Genomic DNA, 20,761 nt, shown 5'->3' on the forward strand with positions numbered 1-20,761 from the left:
AAAAGAAAACAAATTGAAAAACAAAAAACATGTAACAAGCAATTATAGCATAGCAAGATTGCAGGATACAGGGTTAATATACAAAAGTCAGCTGTTTTCCCATATACCAGCAATTAACAAATGGAATTTTAAATTAAAACACAATACCATTTACCTTAGCATATAAAAAGTTACTTAATTATACATCTAACAAAATCTATATGAGGAAAACTCTGATGAAAGATATCAGAGATGTAAATAAATAGATAGCTCATGTTCACAGATAGGAAGACTAAAGTCAAAATGTCAGTTCTTCCCAGCCTGATCTATAGATTGAGTGCAATCCCAGTCAAAATCCCAGCAAGTTATTTTGTGGATATTGACAAATTGATTCTAAAGTTTATCTGAAGAAAAGGGTTAGTATTCAAAATCTATAAAGAATTTATCAACTCAGCACCCAAAAAACAAATAATCCAGTTGAGAAATGGGCAGAAGACATGAATACAGACTCCAGAGAAGACATCCAGATGGCTAACAGACACATGAAAGATGTTCAGCATCACTCATTATCAGAGAAATACAAATCAAAACCACAATGAGATACCACCTCACGCCTGTCAGAATGGCCAAAGTTAACAACACAAGAAACAAGCATTTGTGAGGATGTAGAAAAAGGGGAACCCTCTTGTATTGGTGGGAATGCAAACTGGTGTAGCCACTGTGGAAAACAGTATGGAGGTTCCTCCAAAAGTTAAAAATGTAACTATACTATGATCCAGCAGTTGCACTACTAGGTATTTACCCAAAGGATACAAAAATAAAGATTCAAAGGGGTACATGCACTTCAGTGCTACTTCAGTAGCAACATTATCAACAATAGCCAAAAAAACAATAGCCAAACTATGGAGATTGCTCAAATATATATATATATCTTGAAATCTTGACAATTTGCAGCAATGTAGATGAAGCTAGAGTGTATTATGCTAAGCAAAATAAGTCAGTTAAAAAAAAGACAAATACCATATAATCTCTCATATCTGGAATTTAAGAAACAAAACAGATGAACATATGGGAAGAGAGGAAAGAAGAGAAAGGGGGAAACAAACCATAAGAGACACTCTTAACAATTGAGAACAAACTGAGGGTTTTTGAAGAGAGGTGGGTATTAAGGAAGGTGCTTGTTATGTTGACACTGGGTGTTGTAACATGTAAGTGATGAATCACTGAATTCTACTCATGAAACCAATATTGCACTGTATGTTACTAATTAGAATTTAAATAAAAATTCAAAAATAACAATAATTTTTTAAAAAATAAAGTTTGCTTGGAGAGACAAAAGACCTAGAATAGCCAATACAATATTGAAGGAGAAGAACAAAACCAGAGGACTGACACTACCAGATTTCAAGAATTACTATAAAGCTATAATAAGCTACTGTGATATTGGTGAAAAAATAGACAAATAGATCAGTGGAATAAAATACAGAACACAGAATGGAATAAGATATAGACCCACATAAATGCAGTCAGCTGATCATTGACAAAGATGCAAAGGCAATACAATGGAGAAAAAAGATAGTCTTTTTAACAAATGGGACTAGGATAATTAGATGCTTACATGTAAAAGAATGAATCTAGACATAGACGTTACATCTTCCACAAAAGCTAATTCAAAATGGGTCACAGACCTAAATGTAAAACACAAAACTATAAAATTCCTGGAAGATAAATAGAAAATCTGGATGGTCTTGGGTTTGGCAATGAATTTTTAGATACAACATCAAAGGCATAACCCATGAAACAGTTGATAAGTTGGACTTCATTAAAATGAAAGATTTCTCATGAAAGACACTATCAAGAGAATGAAAATTCAAACCATAGACTGGGAGAAAATATTTGCAAAAGGCATAGCTGATAAGGACTATTATCCAAAGTATACGAAGAACTCTTAAAAGTCAACAATACTAAAGTCAAATAAAAAGTGGACCAAAAAATAAAATAATAAAATAAAGTAGACCAAAGATATTAACAAACACCTCCCCAAAGAAGATATACAGATGGCATATAAGCATATGAAAAGATGTTACACATTATATTTCACCAGGAAAATGCAAATTAAAACAATAATGAGCTGCTACTCATTACACCAAATATGTAGCAGATACACCTATTAGAGTTGATAAAATTCAGAATGCTGACAAAACTCTGGGAATGATGTGGAGCCACAGGAATTCTCATTCATTGCTGGTGGGAATACAAAATGGTATAGCCACTTTTGAAGAAAGTTTAGCAATCTCTTATAAAATTTTTTTTAAAGATTTATTTATTTATTTATTCATGATAGATGTAGAGAGAGAAAGAGAGAGGCAGAGACACAGGAGGATGGAGAAGCAGGCTCCACACCAGGAGCCTGACGCAGGACTCAATCCTGGGATTCCAGGATCGCGCCCTGGGCCAAAGGCAGGCGCCAAACCACTGAGCCACCCAGGGATCCCAATCTCTTATAAAATTAAACATATTCTTACCATATGGTCCAACAATTGCACTCTTCTGTATTTATCCAACGGAGTTGAAAACTTATATCCACACAAAAACTTGAACATGGATGTTTATAGCAACTTTCCTGACAGTTGCCAAAACTTGGAAGCAACCAAGCTCTCCGTTAGTTAGGTGATGAACAGATAAACTGGTACATCTAGACAATGGAGTATTATTCAGCACTAAAAAGAAGTGAACTATCAAGCCATGAAAAGACATTGTAGGAAACTAAAATGCATATTACTAAGTGAAAGAAGCTAGTCTGGAAAGGCTGCATATTGTTTGACTCCAACTCTATGACATTCTGAGAAAGCCAAAACTATGGAGACAGTAAAAAGACATTATCAGGGGTTAAGGAGGAGAGAGGGATGAATAAGCATAGAGAAAGCATAGAGGATTTTTAGAACATGGAAACTACTTTGTATGGTACTATAATGGTGAGTACATGTCATTATAAATTTGTCTAAACCCATAAATTGCACAACACCAAGAGACTTTGAGTGATAATGTTGTGTCAGTATAGGTTCATCAGTATTAACAAATGTACCACTGCAGTGAGGAATGTTGAAAATGGGGGAGGGTTTTGCATATATGGGGGCAAGAAGTATAGTGGAAATCTCTAACTTCTCTATTTTGCTGTTTAACCTAAAACTTGTCTTAAAATAGTCTATTAACAATCACACAAGATGAGTTACAAACATAGGAGAAATCCCAAATTTCACATCATAAAACCACCTTTTTACATAGTAGCAACTTACTGTATGAACATATATGGAACATTAAACATATTTGGAACATTAAAGTTTCATTTCTTGTGTACTAACAATTCTGTCTTAATGAAGGATGATCAATTTAGGTTAATCATCTGATTAGTAATATAGGGTTAATAAGGGTCTTCATTATAATTAGAATTCATTGAGGTCACAACTTAGAAGATTATTTTAAAATTTAAAAACATTGATTTACAATACTTTTGTAAAATAAAATCATGCTAAAGGTAATTGAATATCAGTAGTATACTGCCAATAAGGAGGTTCATCCAAAGCATAGTTTACAATTAGTAGAAAATAATCACACCCATTCTTATAAATAAATAGATTAAAAACAAATAACTATGAGGAACCAATCATTATAAGGGTTTTCAGTTTTACTTTATTTGCAAAATACTAAATTTTTTCAATTGATTACTATGCTTGCTCGGTTTTACTAATTAAAACCTTTAGAGCAGAAAATGTTTATGATCATGCTAATAAAACTTTTACTGTGTCCATTGACTCTTTTCTCTTTTTTTTTTTGAGAGAACATATGAGCAGAGGGGAAGATGGGCAGGGAAAGGCAGAGGGGGGAGCAAGAATCTTGAGCAGGCTTTATGCCCAGAGCAGAGCCCAGCACGAGACTTGATCCCACAACCCTAGGATCATGGCCTAAGCCGAAATCAAGAGTCACCAACTAAGACAGCCCCTTGGCTCTTTATAAGTTTTGCCATAAATGAATAGAATAGAATAGAATAGAATAGAATAGAATAGAATTGAATTGAATTGAATTGAATTGAATTGAATTGAATTGAATTGAATTTATATACCTGTGTGCCTTTTAGGCCACAGATTATCCTCAGAGTGTTGTGTCACTGTCCAGTTCTGTATTCCCTTTTAAAATATATAATAAGAGGGATGCCTGGGTGGCTCAGTGGTTGAGCATCTGCCTTTGGCTCAGGGCGTGATCCTGGAGACCCGGGATCGAGTCCCACATCAGGCTCTCTGCGTGGAGCCTGCTTCTCCCTCTGCCTGTGTCTCTGCCTCTCTCTCTGTCTCTCTTGAATAAATAAATAAAATCTTTTTTTTAAAATATAATAAGGTTATATGAATAAAACTAATATAACAAAGGGGTCTCATTTATTCTCTCTGAAATTCCTCAACCTCTGTACCCATTTATTTAGCATGTTTACTTAGAACTCCTGAGATAGGTAGCTCTTTGAAGATGGAGGTTTTTTACTTTTGTTTAATAATCGGTATAGTCCTGCTGTATTGATAGGATAAGAGTGATATTCTTGTTATGAATAAATCATTCAACTTAATCTGTTTTTTCTTAAGGTTTTACAAAAGTGTTTATTTACGATACGAATTGAATTTATAGGAGTGTGCTGAAAAACAAGGCCAAATTGAACGAGCCATTAGGGAGAAAAAAGCAGTGGAAGAAGAACTAGAAAAGGTAAAAAAAGAAAAAACTACCTAAACCTCAACTGCAAATGCCCACTATTACTGTCTCGCTTTCATCACACTATCTACTAGCTATCTCTACATTGTGTTTTTATTCAGAATATATTCACAATCAGCACTTAAACACTAGTATTGCCTGAATGTGTTTCTTTATAATAGTGGCCACAGTATTTGTACACTTTACTTAAAGGTATAAATTTTTATGAAGTAGGCATATTCCTTGTTTAAGCTTCATCCCAATAGTAAATTTTACTAGGTCTCCCTTCTGTTTTTAAATTTTATGCCAACTTTTATTGGGTTTAAGACATCTATAAAAACAAGTAAGTATATATAACCAGAAAATTATAACATTGCTCTAATTTTAATCTTTTAAAAGTATAGACTTTTTCTTAAATAGGAATATATTACCCTAATGAATGATATTTGAGAAAAAAATAATGTGAAAAGTCTACAGGTTAAAATTTCTTGCTTAAATAACTTTTTTATCATCAGTAAATATCCCACTCTTAAAATACCTTGGGGAAAAAGGGGAAACTAAACTTGATGTAGCATGTACTGTGTTTTAAGTGCACATTGGGAACCTTCATAGAAGTTAAGTAACTTACCTAATGCTAGCAAGTAATAAATGGTAGAGTCAGAATTTGATTTTCAAAAAACTATGTAATATAAAAGTATGTGACATATCTGTATAATTGACATAAAAAGATCATGACATCAGTAAAAGAGTGACTTACAAAACAGCACATAACAAAAGTATATATGTCATGTTCCAGGTAGGACCTTTATGGTCACCATTCTCCTGTAAGGTTAATTCCTTCTGAGTTACTATCTGTTATGGACTAGGAATAGATCCCATTTAGATTGCTACCTGCTGCACATCATGGCTAGGATGAAATTTTTAATACCACATGACAGAGATTAAAGAATAGGCTTAATTGAGGAAATCTAAAACCAGACTAAAGACAGCAGGTAAAGAAAAGGCACAAGTCCCTAATTCTCCCACTATCCCAGGCAAGTGTGCGCTAAAGTCAAAGTACTGCTAGGACCTTATGTATATATATATGTATGTATGTGCATTGTGTGTGTGTGTGTCTGTATTTTAGTAGTGAGACATTAATTTGCTGACATTCTACCTTTCTATAGAGCAGGACTGACAAAGCAGTCTTTTCAGTAGAAAAAGATACAGGTTACTTGGTCAAACAGTCTGGATATAAAGGGTAGCTATGGGTAGAATTTGTTTGAAAATGTGAGCTGCTTAGCACCTGGAGACTTTACAGTCTGTGTTGTGGAGGAAGCCTACTCTTATAAGAAGCTGAGCTTGGGTATATCTATTCCTGTTGGGGAAAGAGGAACCCCCATTTCAGTTAGATTATTATCTAGTTAACCCAGAGTAAGGTTATAGAACCACTTTCAGATAGTTCTATTTATTGTACCACAGCATATATATATTTTTTAAGATTTTATTTATTTGAGAGAGAGAGAGCACCCATGAGTGGGGATGGTGGTGAAGAGAGGGAGAAGCAGATAGCCCAAAGCGGGTCCCAGTCCTAGGCCCCCAAGATCATTACCTGAGCCAAAGGCAAGATGCTTAACCAACCGAGCCAGCCAGGTGCCCCTAAATACAGAATTGTCTTGAAGGGTGTTCAAGACAATTTAATCAAAAGATTAAAGAGATTGCTCAGAGATTGTTATCTCTGGTGACATTTAGAATATTTTTTTTTATTTCAGCTATTTTACATTTCTTTTTAAGATATTAAAGCTATCCCCAGGATTAGTTGGCTTCAAGGCAAATTCTACCAGTTAAATGAGTTAATACCTACTCTTCTCAAAGTATTCCAAAAAACAGAAAAGGAAGGAAACCTTCCAAATTCATTCTATGAGGCCAGCATCACCCCAATATCAAAAGCAATTAAAGACACCACAAAAAAAAAAAAAAAAAAAAGAACAACAGGGCTAGTATCCCTGATGAACATGGATGTAAAAATTCTCAATAAAAATACTAGCAAACTGGGATCCCTGGGTGGCGCAGCGGTTTGGCGCCTGCCTTTGGCCCAGGGCGCGATCCTGGAGACCCGGGATCGAGTCCCACTTCGGGCTCCCAGTGCATGGAGCCTGCTTTTCCCTCTGCCTGTGTCTCTGCCTCTCTCTCTCTGTGTGACTATCATAAATAATAATAAAAATTTCAAAAAAAAAATACTAGCAAACTGAATCCAGCAATACATTAAAAAAATTATTCACCATGATCAAGTAAAATTTTTTGCTGGGTTGTAAGGGTAGTTCAATATTTGCAAATCAATCAACATGATACATTAATAAAAGAAAGGATAAAATAAATAAAAATTCAAAAAATAAAATACTAAACTAGTTTACAATGAGCATGAATAATTTCAAAAAAATAGCAATTTTTATGTCAGTTTTCAGCATTTTATTTTATAAATATAAAGTAACCAAAATTACTGATATGTCTTACTATGTAACAATGGGAACAGATAGGCACATGATTATGGGCTTTTATTTATCATTGATTTTAGTTTCTAAACTGTTATAATTTCTTAAGACAGTTTTCTTCTTTAAGGTAAAATACATATAATCTTTTGCAGATTTACCATGAAGGCAAAGTAAATGAAAGTGATTACAGAAAACTAGAAGAAATGCACCAAAGATGCCTGGTTGCAGAGCGTTGTAAAGATGATCTTCAACTAAGACTTAAGACAGCAGAAAATAAAATAAAACAACTTGAAATAAAGTAAGTAATTCTTTTGGAGTTTCTATTAACATTTTCAGAATTTGTACTTTCTGGAAGATTCTTTATTTTTTTTAAATAGGACTTATGTATATGTGGAAAAAAAAAACTTTTTAGCACCAAATAGAATTTTTTTTCAGGTTTATTTCTGAAAACTGCTTTCCTTAGGAAGAAAAGATTTAACAGCATATGCCCTTTTATTTTAAATTTCTCCTTTCTGGCAGTTAAATAGCATGCTCATAAGATTGGAGTTTTTTATACTAACTATTCAGCTTCCTTATTAGTTATTGCTTTTATACTCAGTTTATGTATATATTTCTTTTGTTAGTGAATATTCTATAATAACCCATAACGTTTATTTGTTACATTGTCTATTAAAATGGTAAATTTATAGTCTGGCATATCCCTTCTGAATATTTTTCTACCTTTTTCCCCCATAGTATTACTTACTTAATACAGTAAAATTTAAGTTGAATTATGTGAAATCTCAGTGTGTTATAGAATATGTTTACTAGCTATTTTAAAAATAAAGAGGAGGGATCCCTGGGTGGCGCAGCGGTTTGGCGCCTGCCTTTGGCCCAGGGCGCGATCCTGGAGACCCGGGATCGAATCCCATGTCGGGCTCCCGGTGCATGGATCCTGCTTCTCCCTCTGCCTGTGTCTCTGCCTCTCTCTCTCTCTCTCTGTGTGACTATCATAAATAAATAAAAATTTAAAAAAAAATTTAAAAAAAGAGGAATAATGTCAGCAATACAGTGGAATGAATTGGAGGTATCCATCCCATGTCCCTCCACAGAAACAAATATGTAAAAGGAATCCCTGGACAAAAGTACCTTTGTGAGAGCTTTGGGATCCAGGTAAGAGGTTACAAAACACTGTTGGAGCCCCAAAACAGGGAAGTAAGCCTGCACACCAGTGACAGTGCATACTATGGTCCTGTCTATGGACCAAAGCAGCCCCATCTCCCCATGGTCTTGGCTGTAGCACCACTTGTCTGCAGTCCTGTTTCTACCCCCTCCACTAAGGGACTCAGTAGAAGCTATCCCTGTGGGGATCCCTGGGTGGCGCAGCGGTTTGGCGCCTGCCTTTGGCCCAGGGCACGATCCTGGAGACCCGGGATCGAGTCCCACGTCCGGCTCCCGGTGCATGGGGTCTGCTTCTTCCTCTGCCTGTGTCTCTGCCTCTCTCTCTCTCTGTGACTATCATAAATAAATAAAAATAAATCTTAAAAAAAAAAAAAAAAAAAAAGAAGCTATCCCTGTGGATCCTTCTGATAATAGGTCTGCCAACCTCAGAGCTGACTGTGGTCCTTGTATCCTGGCTCTAGCTCCACTTTCCTATGGTCTAGAGGCAGTCCTACCCAGCTAGGAACCAGCCAAGTGAACTAAAGGAAGTATTAACAGTTGCCCAGCAGAAGTCACACCTGACTGAAGACTTATCAAAACCACAAGACATGGATCCAGCACTGCTGTACACAGTTTAGGTCACCTTTCACAGCCAAGGATCCACCCAAAAGACCCAGCAGAAGCCACACTTGTAGATGCTTCCAGGCCCCCCTCCCGACCTCAGACTTGACTCCAATCCCTGAGGCCTTGTGACCCAGCTTTAATCCCACTCTACCACACTACAAAAGGAGCCCTACCATCTCATGGACCAGCCAGTGACATGATAGGAATACCCTTAGGAATCCACTGGACACAACACCGGACTATGCTCCTGATTACATGCCTGCCAACCATGAACCTGGCAGATAGCCACACGACATAATTTAAGCCTTGCTATACCACAATCCCAGAAGCAACCCCCACGGTTGTAAGACTTGGCAGGAGAAGCACCTGCCAAAATCAGTCTGCAAAGACTGGAAGAGGAATCTGCTTCTTCAAATACATAGATACTGAGAAAGAATCAGACAAACACATCAACACCAGGGGAAACTAATAAAGCTCTACTAACTGACCCAAAAGAAATGGAGATCCATGAACTGCTTGACAATTTTAAATGTTGTCTTAAAAATCAATGGCTATGAGAAAACACATTCAACTAAATGAAATCAGAAAAATGGCATGAACAAAATGAGAAATTTAACAAAGAAATAGAAACCATTAAAACAAATCCTGGAGCTGAAGAACTGAACTGAAAAATTCTGTAGAGTTTCAGCATCAGACTTGATCATGCAGAAGAAAATCAGCAGACTTGAAGATAGGTCATTTGAAATCATCCAGTTAGAGGAACAAAGAGAAGAAAGAGTGAAAAAGGGTGAAGAAAACCTATGTGAGTTGTGGAATATCTTCAAGTAAACCAATATGTACATTTTGAAAATCCCAGAAGCACAGAATGAGAAAGGAACGGGTTTATAAAGAAATGATGGAAAGCTTCCTAAATCTGGAGAGGGAGTTGAACATCCAGATCCATGACACCCAAAGAATCACAGATAGGCTTAATTAACATCAAGAGGTCTTCACTTAGATGCATTATATCAAATTACCAAAAATAAAGAAAAAATAATTTTGAAAACAGGAAGTGATTCATCACATACAGGGCATGCCCCTCAATCCCTGTATAACTATCAATAGATTTTTTAGAAGAAACCTTGCAGCAGAGAAAAAGTGGCATGATATATTCAAAGTACTGAAGGAAAAAAAAAAAAAAAAACGCAAACCAGGAATACTATACCCAGCAAAGTTGTCCATCAGAAATGAAGGAGAGATTAAAAATTTTCTAAGACAAACAAAAGCTCAAAGCTCATTACCATTAAAGTTGCTGTACAAGAAATACAAAGAGTTTTTCAAGTGAAATGAAAGGATACTAATTAGCAACATAAGAACACATGAAAGTATAAAACTCACTGGGAAAAGTAAGTACATGGTCAAACTCAGAATACTCTGAATGTAATAGTAGTATATAAATCGTGTTTAACTTTAATCTAGAAGTTAAAAAGTAAGATTATTAATAATAAAGATACAATAATGTGTTAATTGATACACAGTATAAAAAGATGTAAAAAGTATGACATCAGGAACAAAAATGTGAGGGAGCAGAGAAGTAAATGTGGAGATTTTATGTGATTGAAGTTAAATTGTTATAAATTTAAAACTATGATTTTATGTAAGCCTCATGCAAATCAGAAAAAAAATGTGTAAACACACAAAAGATAAAGAGAAAGGAATGAAAGCAACTACTGTAAAAATGCAGCAAATCACGAAAGAAGACAGCTAAAATAGAAGTAAAGGAACTATAAAACAAAAAAAATGCATACAAATTAGAAGTAAAATTGACTGTGTTTACAGATGATGTGATCCTATATATATTGAAAAAACCTTGAAGATACCACCAAAGAAGTCATTAGATCTAATACATAAATTCAGTAAAGCTATAGGATACAAAATCAGCATACCAAGATCAGTTGCATTTCTATATACTAACAGCAAACTATTTGAAAAAGAAATTAACAATCCACTTGAAATTGCATCAAAATGAATAAAATACTTAAATTTAACCAAGGAAGTGGAAAAAACTGAAAACTAAAAATCATTGGTGAAAGAAATTGAAGAAGTCATATATAAATGTAAAGATATGATCTTCATGAATTGGATGAAATAATATTGTTAAAATGTCCGTTCTTCCCAAAGCAGTCTTCAGATTCAGTAAAATTCTATCAAATTTCCAGTGGCATTTTCCACAAAAATAGAAAAAACAATCCTAAAATTTATAATGAACCTCAGAAGACTTCAAATAGACACAACAGTCTAAAGTAAGAACAAGCTGAACGCATCACAATTCCTGATTTCAAAATACAAGTCTTTGGGCAGCCTGGGCAGCTCAGCGGTTTACCGCCACCTTCAGCCCAGGATGTGATCCTAGAGACCTGGGATCGAGTCCCACATCAGGCTCCCTTCATGAAGCCTACTTCTTCTTCTGCCTATGTTTCTGCCTCTCTCTCTCTCTCTCTCTCTCTCTCTCTCATGAATAAATAAATAAAGTCTTTAAAAAAAAAAACAAAATACAATCTTCAATAATAAAAACAGTTTGGTACAGGAATAAAACAGACATATAGATCAATGGAACAGAATAGAGAGCCCAGAAAAAATGCATGCATTTATGGCCAGCTGATCTTTGACAAGAGTGCCAAGAACATACAGTGGGAAAAGGATTGTCTTTTCAATAAATGATGTCTGGATGTCCACATGCAGAAGAATGAAATGGACTCTTAGCTCACATCATATACAAGAAGCAAATCAAAATGGATCCAAGACTGAAATATAAGTCCTGAAACTGTAAAACTACTAGAAGAAAACAGGGGAAAAGCTTCTTGACGTTGGTCTTCAAAGTGATTTTTAGATATGACCCTATGAATACAAGTAACAAAAGCAAAATGGATGAGTGGAATTATATCAAACTAAGAAGCTTCTGCACAGCAAAGAAGAAAAGAGAACAAAGAGACCACCTACAACATAGGAGAAAATATTTGCAAGCAGTACATCTGATAAGGAGTTAATATCCAAAATATATAAGGAAGTTGGATGACTCAATAGCAAAACAGATAAACTACTTTAGAAATGGGAAAAGGACCTGAAGAAACTTTTCTCAGAAGACATACAAATGGCCAACAAGTATATCAAAAGGTGCTCATCATCACTGATGATCAGGGAAATGCAAATCAAAACCACATTGAGATACATCACTCTACACCTGTTGGAATGGCTAATATCAAAAAGACAAAAGAGAGACTCCAGGTAAAGATGGCAGAGACTACATTTAGCCCATCTGGTAAACTTACCAGATTTGTACTCCTGTAGCTGGAGGAGCCACTCCAGTGGGAATTAAAGCTGAAAATAGTGTGATCTTGGCAACTGAGAAGAAACAAATCCATTCTGTATGAATTAGCAAGGTGTACACAAGTGGAACCACTTACTGAGTGTGTAGGCTTGGAGTATAGTGGCATGGGCCCAAATTACAGAGTGCTTGTGCACAGAGCTCAAAAATTAGCTCAGCAGTACTGTCTGGTTTACCAAGAACCCATTCCAGAAGCTCAGCTGGTATAAGGAGTAGTGTCTGTGATGCAGGAATACACTCAGTCAGGTGGTGTTCATCCATTTGGAGTTTCTTTAGTAATCTGTGGTTGGAATAAGGGGCAACTGTATTTCTTTCATTCAGATCCTTTTGGAGCTCACTTTGCCTGAAAAGCCTCAGCAGTGGGAAAGAGCTATGTAAATAGGAAGACTTTCCTTGTGAAAAACAACAAAGATCTGGAACTTGAAGATGCCATTTGTACAGTCATATTAACCCTAAAGGAAAGCTTTGAAGGGTAGATGACAAGATAAATAGAAGTTGGAACCTGCAGTGAAGCCAGATTTCAGAGTTTTACTTCAACTGAAGTTAAGGATTATTAGGTTTTCATTAGCATAATAAAGAAGTGATTGGAAAATCCAGAATTTCAGATCATCTCTTTACTTAAAATGTTGAAGGATGTTTTGTTTTGCAGACTTTTTGTATACTTCTACATGGTTTAATGGACTCATGCTTTTTAAATGACACTCATAGATTATAATAAACTGTTAAATCTACCCGCCCCCCCCCCAAAAAAAGAGTGTCAGTGAGAATGTAGAGAAAAGGAAGCTCTTGGACATTGTTGGTGGGAATGTAAATCGATACAGCCACTATGGAAAACAGTGTATGGAGATTCCTCAAAAAATTAAAAAAACTACCATCTGATCCAGCAATCTCACTTCTGTGTATATATCCAAAGGAAACAAAATGACTGTCTCAAAAAGATATCTACACTCCTATGTTCTTTGGAGTATTATTATTCACAGTAACCAATATATGGAAAGAACCTAAGTGTCCATCAACAGATGAATGAATGTAGAAAGGGGAGGTAGATAGATAGCTATTTATTTCTAGTTATCCCCCCTTCTCTATTTTTTTTTCTTACAATTTGTTGAAAACCTAGGTTCATATTCTAGTTTCTTCTGCCTCATGCCTATATGTGATACCATTTACCTTGTTTTCTCTGTCCCATAATTACATAAAACTCTGTCCCATAATCAAATCTAAAAACTAATAATCAAATCAAGAAGTTTGATGGGATCCAGTTCACATTTTTTTATAAGAATTCTTCAGTAATATTTTGGACTTCAGTTTGGAGGCACATAATATGTGATCATTTCTGATGTTAGCATCTTTCTGAATTTATCATCCTTTGATAATCATTGCCTAGATCTATCATTTCATTAGGAACTTTATCAGCCAAAGTTGAAATAGGAAAAAGAACCACAGGATTATGGAAGTAAAAGACCTTGTATATTCCCTCTAACACCTATTAATCAGATAATGTCACAGTATTTGATTAGCTGGATTCAAAAGATGGACATTTTTATTTATTTTTTTATAATAAATTTATTTTTTATTGGTGTTCAATTTACCAACATACAGAATAACACCCAGTGCTCATCCTGTCAAGTGCCCCCCTCAGTGCCCGTCACCCATTCACCCCCACTCCCCGCCCTCCTCCCCTTCCACCACCCGTAGTTCATTTCCCAGAGTTAGGAGTCTTTATGTTCTGTCTCCCTTTCTGATATTTCCCACACATTTCTTCTCCCTTCCCTTATATTCCCTTTCACTATTATTTATATTCCCCAAATGAATGAGAACATACAATGTTTGTCCTTCTCCAATTGACTTACTTCACTTAGCGTAATACCTTCCAGTTCCATCCACGTTGAAGCAAATGGTGGGTATTTGTCGTTTCTAATGGCTGAGTAATATTCCATTGTATACATAAACCACATCTTCTTTATCCATTCATCTTTTGATGGACACCGAGGCTCCTTAAAAGGTGGACATTTTTAAAGATAGAAATGGAAATTAGCAATATATTGAAGCAATATATGTGTTTGAAGATTATGTCACCCAATAATCCATTGTTGAGAAAGTTCAAGAAATATAACCTATTTAAACTCATAAGAGGTTTCTAGAACAAAGTTTTTTTTTTTTTAATCTTTTTTATTTTTTTTTTAATTTTATTTTATTTATTTATGATAGGCACACAGTGAGAGAGAGAGGCAGACACACAGGCAGAGGGAGAAGCAGGCTCCATGCACCGGGAGCCTGATGTGGGATTCGATCCCGAGTCTCCAGGATTGTGCCCTGGGCCAAAGGCAGGAGCCAAACCGCTGCACCACCCAGGGATCCCTAGAACAAAGTTTTTTTAAAAACATTTTTAAGTCCTGTAACAGGAAAATATGAAATAGATCTTATTGTAATTTAGTAAGATAGACAGCTAATGTGTCTTCTTATGGAGTCAATTGAAGTAATAAAGGAATTTTGATCATTACCTACTTCACCTTCCTTACCAGTCGCTTCAGTTTATCCCCCTGAAGTCCTTGTTACACAGTGATTCTCACTGTTAATAAAAATTTGAAAAAAGTTGATGTAGATTTTCTAGATGAGTGGTAACAGTTCAATTCATTAGTTAAGATTGCTAAATTGGATGTATTTTCTTGGGATAATACAACATTGTGAAATTAATATAGTTTAAATCAACAGTGAAAAGAAATGGGTCAGAGCAAAGAAAACAAGTCTTTACTATAAAACATAGACTTCTTGACTTCTAATACAGATCATTAAGTTTAAAGGTTCTTTTTGTTTTTTTAATCAGCTCCTCAGAAGAGATATCACGTTGCCAAGAAATGATTCGGAAACTTCAAGACGTATTGGAGTCTGAGAGAGAGAACTGTGGATTTGTCAGTGAACAAAGGCTGAAACTTCAGCAAGAAAATGAACAGTTACAGAAAGAGATTGAGGATTTAAGGAAGATTGCTCTTGAGGCTCAAAAAAAAGCCAAATTAAAGGTATTTTCAAGACTTAAAGTTAAATGTGCACTTGTGAAAGTCAAACTATAAAGAATATTTGGAAAGACCCGATAAAACATTTTAAGGCCTTTTTTCTTTTTTTTGCCTGTTCATCAGCTAGCACTAAATCATAATGCAGAGCATTAACCAGTCTTTTTTGTATTGTAGAATTTGGCAAGCATACTTGAAAATGATTGCTTTCACTATCCACACACACACAAAATTCTTTCCAACCATGAAATACACTGATATTCCTGCCAAAGCAATTTAAGCAGTGCTAGCAAAACTATAGATTAGATAACTTTATAGACTGCCATCCTCTCTTCTTCTATAATAGCTTCTTACATATTGAACTCTAAAAACTAGCTTTATAGAGGATGCTACATCAGTATGCTTTGAGAACTTCTCATAGGTAGTCTAAAATTTCCATGCTAGGTGGAAGGCAAGAGACAAAAATCTCTAGAAAAAAAATTCTCCTTTGTTTTCACTCTCCTTTCCTCCTTCATCGTGCTATGTTAAACATGCTACTGTTTAACTAGCGAGGATGATAAGAACAAGTTAACCTGTTTAAGGGAGTTTCAAGAAGCACTGGTCTCACATCACCATCATGTTGCTTGCCTTAGCCCATTCCATGCAACTTTTATAAAAATTGACATTAACTCTTTATAATAAAGATCTGTATCTTCCACTTTCATAGAAAGGATATAAAGTGGAAGTATTCATGTTTCACTTTGGTTTTTTGTTGCTGTATACTCCTATGAAGTCATATTCCAACCTAATTCATATCAACACATATTCATCGAATGCCTCCTACTGCAAGCATCAAACATCTAGTTATTTTTAAAAGCTTGAATCTGGGGGTGCCTAGGTGGTTCAGTCAGTTGGGTGTCTGCCTTTAGCTTGGATCCTGATTGGGATCAAGCCCCACATTGGGCTTCCAGCTCAGCAGGGACTTTCCTCCTCCCTCTCCGTCTGCCTGCTGCTCCTTCTGCTTCTACTTTCTCTGCCAAATAAATAAATAAATATAAATACATACATACATACATACATACATACATAAATGCAGGCTTGAATCTGAAATCCTTATACAGAGAAGTTTGTATTTTATGATTTAGTCTTTGGGGAATCAAGACAATATAAAGCTACATTAATTAAGACAGCGTGCTATCAATATAATAATAATAATCGGTGAAACAAAACACAGTCCAGGAACAAACTCATTTTTCATAATCACATCATTTATAACAAAAGCACCACCATTGTTCAATATGGAAAGAATTATCTTTGTGATAAATGTGCTAGATCAGTTGGGTCCATATTTTAAAAAGAAGCCTTGACCCTTATGTCATACCATACATTCACATTAATTTGAGCTGCCTTGTAGACCTGAATGCAACATATAACACAATGGAGCTTCAAAGAGAAAATCTTCATGACCTTGGGTAAGAATTTCTTAATGAGAACACAAAAAGCAATAATCATAACAAAAATGGATTTCATTAAATTAATATTGAGTCATCAAAAGATACCATTAAGTACAATGCTGGCCCTGGTTTCCAGTTTTGCCTATTAAAAATCACAATCTAAATTGTCAAAAAAGAAAAAAAGATACCAGTAAGGGAGTGAAAGCAAGAGAAAGCATAATACAGAAAGTATTTGTAATACATAAAATATAGATGACATATGTATAATAGAATATATTTATAATACAAATAATATATAAATATACTTTTATATATACTAATATAATACAAAAAGGACTAATATCTAGAATATAAAACCTGTTACCAGTTAATAATGATGAAACAGCAATTAATAAGGAAAAAACAAGCACCCCATTTCCAAAAATGGGCAAAAAACTTAAATATGCACGTCACAAAAAAGAATATATGAAAAGTTCAAATGCATTATTTATCAGCAAAATATAATTAAAATTACAATGAGGTACCACTACATATCCACCAGAATGCTAAAATTAAAAAAAAAAAAAAATCAAGTGTTGACAAAGATATAAAGCAACTGGAACTTCCATACAATACTTTGGGAATGTAAGCTGGCACAACCACCACCAGTTACTAATGTCTTTTAAAGTTGGGCATACATGCATGCATACAATACCAAATAATCCTGGCTACATACCCAGATATGAGTGCGTATGTTCATGAAAACGTGTATATAAGAATACTCACGGAAGTTTTAAGCATATCAAACACTGAGAATAACTCAAATGTCCATCCACATGAGATTACATAAATAAATGGTGCTGTACTCATATCATGAAATAGATACAGGAATAGAAAAGACTGAACTATTTCTATAAGTAATAATGAATGAGTCTTACAGACCAAATATTGAACAAAGTAGCCAGATGTTAAAAAAAACTCATAATCTATTAATATTATATGAGAGTAAAGAATAAGCATAATTACCTATGAGGATGAGATCAGAATAACAGTTATGTTTTCAAAGAGTGAGTAATGATTAGAAGGGCAAATGAGGGAGCCTCGTGGGGTATTAGAGTAGTGACTCTGGTATGTCAGTATATGTGTAAAACATCAGTTGTACTCTTAAGACTTATGTAGTTTGTTGTAAGCAAAAGATAAATCTTGGCAAAGGAGGGGCAGTAGGATTGTAGATAAAAATAGCTTTGAGTTTGATGCTTGGGAAGCTGGATGATGGGCATATTCATTCATTGTAATATTTCTATTTTGTGTGTACTTGGAAGTTCTTATACCAAAACATTTCCATAAGTCAGTGTACTTTAGTGAAAAATTGTTATATCTTCCTCTTGTATTTTAAATTTCATATTACAAATTTCATATGGATTAATAAGTAAAAGTTACCAGTGACACTAAAATGTAGTAGGAAATGTAGGCAAATGTATAATTGATAGATGGAAAGGAACTTTCCTACCAAAACAAAACAAAAAAAGAAAGAAATTACAAACGAATATATTGATAGGTTTAAGTATATAAAGTTTTTAAATACTTAGAACCATTTTTTAAATGTTTAGAAAAGAAATAACTGGGGAAATAATTTTACCAAATATGACAAAAGGCAAAAACCATTCATGTATAAGGAGCTTTTAAAATATTAAAGAATATTTGTAACCTATAAAAATATATGTATGAGACATGAACAGAATTCACAAACTAAGGAAACAAATTGCTAATAAACAACTTTTTAAAAGTTTAAACTTACTATTGATTAACTGCATAATTGTCAGTGGAGTGAATATGCTGCTGAGAGTTTAAAATGCTACACAGCCTTAAATTTGCTCATAAGAAAATAATTAGAATATTTCACAGTTTAAAAAAATGCATTGCAGCATTATTCATAACAACAAATTAGAAGCTATATCTATCTAGAAATTAAGGAACAATGAAATGGCACATCTACAGAATACTTTATTGAATCATCAAAAATTGTTTCCAAATATTTGTTTTTATATTGCTATATTCTAAGTTTAAAAATAATTTTAAAAATATGAATACATATTTGTATATATGTTGCAATTCTGTATATACTAATCTAAATTCTAAAATTCATAAATAAAAACAATTATGTAGAAGTAGTTATCTCTTGACTTGTAGATTACAGAGGCCTTATGTTTGTTTTTATTTATTTTTTTATTTTCCATTATTTTATAATATATCTGTTTTGGGGGTTTGGTTTTTATAATGGGGGAGAGAGGAATCAATGACTCAACTATCTGGTACTACATTTTATCTGTCTTTAACAGTTGAAGACAGTAATTGATGTTTTAGAGAACAAAAGAATGACAGTATATCTATCCCACGTATCCCACCAAAACTCCTTTTTTGCCAAGTCTGCGTTAGAGCTTAAGAGAATAATTATTGATAAATAAAGGACAGAACCTCTTAATTAACTAGATAGCTATAAATTGTATTTTATAAAGAGGATCACTGTCAGATAACTGTTGCTTTGAAGCTGATTCCTTCTTTGCCAACACGGGAACCTAGTGCTACATTTCACTGCTTTTCTTCCCCCTTGAAAAAGAATGTGATCTTCCATAGACAAACTGAAAGGAGCCACAAAGATCAAGACAGTTGGATATTGAGAGGTCAGTTGGCTGAGAACCTTACAACTTATTATATAAAATTTTCCATTAGATCTTAAGGCCACGACATTCCTTTCAATCCTAGCTTTCGCCTTTTCTAACTTCTACTTTTTGCTGGAGTTCTCCATTTCTTTGTGGTCTAAATGCTCCTCATAAGTACATAAAATTAGGATATGGATAGTTTAAACATTCCAGTCTATTTGTGTGAGTGGTTCTCTGCAGAGGAAGAATACAAAGGAAAAAGGAGAGGGAGACCATAAATCCTTTCTTCCTACCAACATACTAAATTTAATCATCCGTGGGATTTTTTTTTAAAGATTTATTAATTTATTTATTCATGAGAGCCACAGAGAGAGGCAGACATAGGCAGAGGGAGAAGCAGGCCCCATGCAGGAAGCCCGACATGGGACTTAATCCCAGGACTCCAGAATCACGCCCTGAGCCAAAGACAGACGCTCAACCGCTGAGCCACCCAGGTGTCTCTTTCAGTGGGATTTTTGTTGTAGAAGACCCAGTTGTAGCCCAGAAGTTTTCCAACATCACTGCCAGCCTGTCCAGTTTAACAACCGGAATTTCATCAGCCAAAGGATCTAGGGTGTATTAAAGGCTAAATTTTGACACCAAGAAGCCATCATTCACTCTGTTTACAGAAGTATTTTGATAACTTTACTATGTTTTAGGTGCTGAAGATTGTAACGAAGACATAGTCCCACTGACTCGACCTCCTCCTTAAAAACATAATTTTTGCAGGGAGATAGGCAAACTTTAAACATATATTTACAAGCTAGTAGGAACTTTGGGAAGAACTTAGGGCACTGTAAGAACTTAAAACAGAGGGATCTGATTTTGTCAAGATGGAAGCAATAATTGAGGTTAAGTTTTAAAAGTTGAATACAAATAACTAAGACAAGCAGGAGGGGTAAGATTATTCTAGGCAAAGGGAATATGTGAAAATGAGCCAGGAATGAGAAGGCATTTTGACAGACACAAAGAGAAGGAAATAGTGGCATAATACAAGCTTGTAGAAGGCGGTAGAGACCAGGTTATCATGAAGGACCTCAGAACAAGGCCAGTCAAATTGCAGATAGATTTTTCCAAGAGGAAACAGGAAGTTAACTAGGCAGGCTGACTTCTAAAACTGTATAGGTGCAGATAGCAGTTTTTAATACGTGTAAGAGAGACAAAGACAGAAACAGACAATTCCGCCTAATTTCATCAGAACCGTGGTTTCTCCAAAATTGAGATTGAGGTAGAAAAGAAGTAGCAAATTCTAAATTTGCAGAATCCAATAATAAAAAAATTAGTAAAGTAGCAGGATCAAGGAGCCTCAGGAGGCTTATAATACAGAATTAAT

General features: G+C 34.8%; 1 protein-coding gene and 1 pseudogene across 3 annotated transcripts in view; both read left to right on the forward strand.

Moving 5' to 3' along the window:
- Positions 1–20,761, forward strand: part of SCLT1 (sodium channel and clathrin linker 1) — a 173,551-nt gene that overhangs the window by 101,879 nt on the left and 50,911 nt on the right. For all 3 annotated transcript variants that reach the window (XM_026014287.2, XM_072755263.1, XM_026014288.2), the window contains 3 exons: positions 4,651–4,725; positions 7,334–7,479; positions 15,134–15,326. In XM_026014287.2, coding sequence (XP_025870072.2) covers positions 4,651–4,725; positions 7,334–7,479; positions 15,134–15,326 — 414 coding nt within the window. The remainder of the gene's footprint in view (positions 1–4,650; positions 4,726–7,333; positions 7,480–15,133; positions 15,327–20,761) is intronic.
- On the forward strand, positions 12,033–12,866 carry LOC112931601 (proteasome subunit alpha type-2 pseudogene; annotated as a pseudogene).

The sequence above is a fragment of the Vulpes vulpes genome, chromosome 4, assembly GCF_048418805.1.
Source record: "Vulpes vulpes isolate BD-2025 chromosome 4, VulVul3, whole genome shotgun sequence".
NCBI lineage: Eukaryota > Metazoa > Chordata > Mammalia > Carnivora > Canidae > Vulpes > Vulpes vulpes.